This window comes from Diadema antillarum, unplaced genomic scaffold (assembly GCF_040938485.1).
Source record: "Diadema antillarum isolate AM-2024a unplaced genomic scaffold, OU_Dant_1.0 seq00001010_RagTag, whole genome shotgun sequence".
Taxonomy (NCBI): Eukaryota; Metazoa; Echinodermata; class Echinoidea; order Diadematoida; family Diadematidae; genus Diadema; species Diadema antillarum.
Window position 1 is genome coordinate 925,012 of NW_027271846.1, and position 6,000 is coordinate 931,011.

The window sequence follows — 6,000 nt, forward strand, 5'->3', positions numbered from 1 at the left end:
CTACTTTGTTTTATTCTTTTTTTTTGCCTTTTAATTCCTCTTAGAATTATTTGCTCTTGAATATTTCATATGAGTGATTTCTAATTATCTCACGAAAAGTTAAAACCTGAAACCAAAACTATGCAATGCCTTTCGTCTGCTGTACAGGTAAATCTGTGAAGAACGTTGCTGTGAAATGCTTTTGATTTATTCAATTCAAATTTTTTCTACTCTGTTATTGCATTCGTTTTTGTCTTTGTGTTTGCTGGGTCACACATTTGCTGTTGTTTGAAATCAGGGGATTTGTTATGGAAGAGGCTACTCAGTGAGAAATGGTGGTCAGTCATTTGGTGATGCTATGTCGTGTAAGAGACAGGGAAATAATACACTTGAGGCTGTTGTTTGCAACAGCATGCAATATTCATATCCTGGAGCTAGTGTGGAGCGAACAAAATAAAGAAAAACGCCAAAATGCACAAAAAAGGGGTCACAAGAATATTATGGAGAGAAAATGGAAAACCTCACTGTTTACAAAACAAACAAACTTGGAACCAAAAATGTATGGAGGTCGGTGACTGACGATTACAAGTAGGCAGTCTGATCGTAGCCATTACATGGTCCCAGTGTTGATCAGGACGTTCACCTTGTGGATATGGATTAGATGTGAAGACTCACACACACACACACACACACACACACATACACGCATTCACATTAAGAGTAGAATGCAGGTGTAGATGAGCGACAAGTATTTCTTTGTTGTTGTTGTTTTTTATCTGGACACACCTATCATCAAACATCCAATGATGATTGCACTGAGTTGTTCCAAAGCAGCATGCACTCAGAAATTTGGCATCTGTTATGACTACTTAATACTTGACTTAGTTTACTTTTGTGATACTGAAAGAAAAAAGAACGAACAAAACAGATGGTTGCTGATTTCAACTGAAGATGTTAGCTTGGTTGGATAGGAGAAAAAAAAATGATTAGACATTCTTCACACAGATATTGGTCAAGAGGAAGAAGAAGAAGAAGAAGAAGAAGAAGAAGAAGAAGAAGAAGAAGAAGAAGAAGAAGAAGAAGAAGAAGAAGAAGAAGAAGAAGAGGACTGACTTTTCTCTACCCCTCTAAACTTATATCTTCTGTTGAAGACAGCAATTGCTTGCAGAACTTACCATAATTACAAATTAGTTGTTTTATCTCCACCTATCCAAGCTGGCATATTCCTTGACACCAGCGACTTTCCTCAAAATTTCTCAGTCCTTTCTTTCTGTCCATCCGACCTTACACTTTTGGGGAAACCAGCAACCATCTCAAGAATTTATTACACTTCCCCCCCCCCACCTTTGCCTATCCAACCTCTGACATGTCAGATCTCACTTCAGACTGCAATTGATATTGATAGTTGCCCCCTGTTCAGACGCAAGCCAGTTCATACCAAAAGTCGATGAAGAAATGATGTATAAAGAATCATCGTGTAGCCGACAAACCATTCAGATGCTAATCTTGACCGTTCTGGAAAACGTCACGTTGATGTGCAGTTTTTTCACTGCGCATGTTGTTAAGGTCATGAGTGACAGGTATAGGGTCACCTTTCATGCGCGCTCCCATTAAGCCCCACCCAATTATACTGTTCAGACACATAAAGGATGTGATGGGATGCTGATTCGTTATTGAATTCTAGTTCGAAACGATGCTCTGACCGTTGTTTCGCCTTATGTCATTTCGTTATACGTTGCTTCATTAGTCAGCGTTCAGATGTATAAATTCATCGTATAGCTGTATTGTTTCGGTATAGCTATATAGTTCTGGTAAATTTTTGCATCTGAACAGCCTTTTCTTCATTTTTCAGCATAGAGAAGTTTTGATTCTGAGGTATTTAGGATGGTAGCTCCAGGGGCCAAAAGTTGACACCACACCATTTCACAAATGATTACAATAATAGATTTCCCCCATGGCTGGCAGACTTGGTTTATATTTACAATTCTTATCTCAGTTAAATGGTGGGCATATTTTGATACTGCCACTCTTACAAAGTACATAATGAATAGGGGAAGAAGTGTAGGTGATTGATATTTGTCAGCAAGCTCTGGGGCTAAAAAAACCCCACTAAATCGGAAATGAAATTATGATAGAGGAACATTCAACAACCTAGGATGACCTCGCAAACGTTGAGCAATTCTTGTTTGGACTGCTTTATATGGAGATGTGTGATGATGTCTAATATTTCCCACTATAAATCTGGTGGTTTGATACAGCATCCAGTCAAATTGTATGCCATGACAGCTCTCCAATTTGTCTTGACTGATTGTACAACATACACAGATTTGCATCCTTAATGCTTAACAAATTTAATTCATATGATCTTAATGAATTTGATGTGAATTTCTGAAAAAAGAAATCATCTCTAACTTTTTAAACTGTAGAAAAAAAAAAAAGAAATCACACGCAACACATTAGTTAATATTCCAAACTCACCAAACTAGAAACATGAGAGGATGCTTCGTTTGAGAAAAAGAGGCCTTGAAGTCAGGATTCTTTTCAAGTTTAGCATCTATTGCGTTTGTGTGTATGTGTGTGTGTTGGGGGGGGGGGGAGGGAGGAGGGGGAGGATGTTAATATGCATCTTTGAACTCGTTCACATACCTCTTGAAACAAAAACAAAATCTTTTTTGAATATACCAAGTTACAGGCTGCCAGTTAGAATTCTCATTCATGTTTTAGGAAAACTACTTCTTAAGCCCAGTTCCAAGTGCATAATGTATTTGGTGAAACCTAGTGCCCTCTCATATTGTAATTGATTGAGGATGTTGTGGACTAAACAAAAAAAAAAAAGAAGAGAAAAGAAAAAAAAGAAAGGCCAACTTGGCATGCTGAAGGAATGAGTCAAATTTATAGACTAGACAATTCAGACATAGCCTACACACAAAAACAAAAACGAAATTCTCATCAAGTTTCTAACCATGTCCACCATTGCACAATAGACCCATTTGCCAAGCCATTACAGTAATGGCTAATTTTTGTGTGTTTGTTTGTATATTTGTACAAAGTCTAGACACTAGTAAAGAGATGGTATATATTTTGCAACCATTATCAATCAATCAATGCAAAATGTCACTGTATTTTGTTTTGTTTTGTTTTGCAATCAAAACTCAAGAGCTCATGTCTTATTTCAGGCATATTTTAGGAAAGTTGTTTCTGTACTACTTTATCCGCATGCTGGTAATTATTTTGATTGTATAGTGAAATTACTATCATGTGAACACTCCATTCTTTTTTCTGAAGCTTAAACATTCTAATGATATTGTGTTTGGTGAATAAAAACAAACATAAAAAAAAAACATATACACACAGAGAAGAAAGATTTGCTAACTGCTATACTACATGTCAGGCCAGTGTGCCACTTTGTTGATAGAAAGTTCTCACAGTCCTTGTAAGATTTTGTCTTGAGAAGTTTGAGAGTCAGGTTAGCAGAATTGGAGAACAAGATTGTCCATTTTTTTTTTTGTATTTTAATTGGGATTTATTTTGGTTCAATTAGGTGAATTTAGTGCATTCGACTCACTAGTGAAGGTAAATATTTATAAGAGAACGTATCACTCTTGTCAATGCACTCTCACAGAATGCAGATAATTGCTAAAAAAGTCACTAAAAATTTGTCATTTAATTTTATTCCAATCCGTGACAGAATAAGTTGATGTCAGGATATCCAGGAGTGTCACAGTCAATTTGAGTCATCCCAGAAAAGAAAGTTTATTTGCTCTTTGGTCCCGTGAAACATTTTACGAGGCCCATATGTTCTGAATTTTTATTTGTGGTTGCCGATCGTGAAAGACGAGAGCGTACATCGTGTTTGTTACCATCCGTCTGTTACTGAATTTCAACATGTTACGATTGTAACTCGTAGAATAGGTTTTGATTTATTTTCATGAATTTCTCATCTCAAAATAAAAAGAAGAAAACATGATATTTGAAGAAAATAACTGTAATATCATGCAGTCATCAAGAATTTGTTTGTGAAAGTAATGACTGTAATATTACTTATTGATACATCATTTCTAAAGCATTGCAGGTTGTCTTTGAAATATTTACACATTTTTAGACAAGCATTTACTCTCTAAAAAAGATCGAGTGAAATTATTCACTCTTAAAGGAGTGAATTCAAAAAAGAGTGAAATTTGAGTTAATTTTGAGTGAAAATGTTCTTTTTCACTCGTTTAGAGTGACCTCAGGGATCACTCCAAAATCTTCGAGTGATCCCTGAGGTCACTCCAAAATTAGTGAAAATGAACATTTTCACTCAAAATTCACTCCAATTTCACTCTAAATCCACTCTTTTTTAAATTCACTCCTTCAAGAGTGAATATTTTCTCTCGATTTTTTTTAGAGAGTATATTTTTAAACTAGAAGTGAATGTCTCATCATGGAGAGAAATGCACTAGCATTCACAAGGAATTGAAGAAAGAGCAGAGAATGCTGAAAAGAACTGTCTGAATCATATCAAAATCACTTCCATTACAATATGTACATACTGTCAACAATTACTTGATTTTTTTTTTTCAAATCTCGCAAATGATTATGTCAAGGATGATAGTTAGTTAGTCATCCCATAGTCATGCAGTACTGCATTCACTCTTTTTCATGTTTGTACCATGATATGAAGAATTGTTGAATATTTGTGTTTAATCATGATATCTTGAATGGCATTGCTGCATGAGTCTTGCTGCACGATATTCTAAAGGCAGCCATATCTATTGCATCAGCAGTGTGAGTAAAGCAAGCTTATGTAATGTTTACCAAATGTTTTATTTTTGTTTGTGTGTGTGCATGTTACATCTCATTTTCATAGTATCATTTTGGAATTGCATCACATATTGGACAAAAATACTTGTACTACATGCTCAGGAACAAATATAATTCAGATTTGTTTGTTGGCAAACAAAGAGTTGGGTTTTGTTCAATTTTGAATAACAGTTTTTTCTCTTTCCTCTTCTTTCTTTCCATTTCCCCTCCCAATACCTCACCTCTCCTCTCTCCTACAATTCTTTCTTTCTCCCCTCCTTATACTCCTCCTCTGTTTCTGACATTCCTCCACTGAACCTCTTTTCCTCTCTTCTATCTTCCCCCGTATCCTCTCTTCTATTTCCATCTATCTCTCTTCTCTCTTCTCTTCTGTTACTTTTCTTCTCTTGTACCTTCCTCTTTTTTTTCTTCTCTCAAACTTACCCCCACCATTCATCTCTTTTTGGTCTCTCACATTCACCCACTTTTCAATACTTCCCTTTTTTCCTCTTCCTCTTCATTCTCTTACTGCTTCTTTCTCCATGCTATATTGTTTCCTTGCCCCCCCTTCTCTCTCTCCCCTCCTTCTCCCCACCCCCAAACCTGGTTGTGCCTCACCCCTGCCTCTCGCCCAATCACAGGGTGATAGGGACGTTATCAAATTCGTACGAGTTTGCCGAGATGTTCAACTGCCCCCTCGGGTCGCACATGAACCCCAGGGATAAGTGCGAGGTCTGGTGAGCTCCCGCCGAGGTGGGGTCAAAGGGCGGCGCTTCGCGGGCGGGATCTCATATCTGATTTACGGAGAGCTTGTACATATGTCTAAATCTCTATTTGACTGTAAAATGTAAAGTAGTAACTATATTTGTTATCAAGAAATATTTTCCAGTCTTTGTATGTTGTGTTGTTTTTTTTTATGCTGTATTGTTTCATTTTTTTTTAAAGACCTCTTCCGATGATGACAAATTGCAAAGATTTCACCCCTACATTGTAAAACTGGAGTCATGCCAGTGATGGTATAGAGGAGAGGTCTTTGCCCTGTTCATTCTTATGACCCCGCCTCCAAAAGAAAATGAAAATTGATATAAAAAAAAAAAATAGAAAGAATTCTTCGGTTCATGGCCACTGCGGCTAATGACTGCAAATTGGGAGTAGCAGTTCTGAGTGAATGAGGGGTGATGGCTGAAGTGTGAGTACTGTGCAAATTGAATCTGTAGTGAGAATGGTAAGACTTCAGAG

The 6,000-nt window shown here is 36.8% G+C and overlaps 1 protein-coding gene across 1 annotated transcript in view; it reads left to right on the forward strand.

Annotated features, from left to right (window-relative positions):
* The window catches only part of LOC139742629 (endothelin-converting enzyme homolog), a 162,977-nt gene extending 157,377 nt beyond the window's left edge, over nt 1–5,600 (forward strand). The window contains exon 20 of the mRNA XM_071653154.1: nt 5,403–5,600. Within this exon, the coding sequence (XP_071509255.1) occupies nt 5,403–5,502 (100 nt within the window). The 3' untranslated portion in view covers nt 5,503–5,600. The remainder of the gene's footprint in view (nt 1–5,402) is intronic.
* Nucleotides 5,601–6,000: the final 400 nt, after the last annotated feature.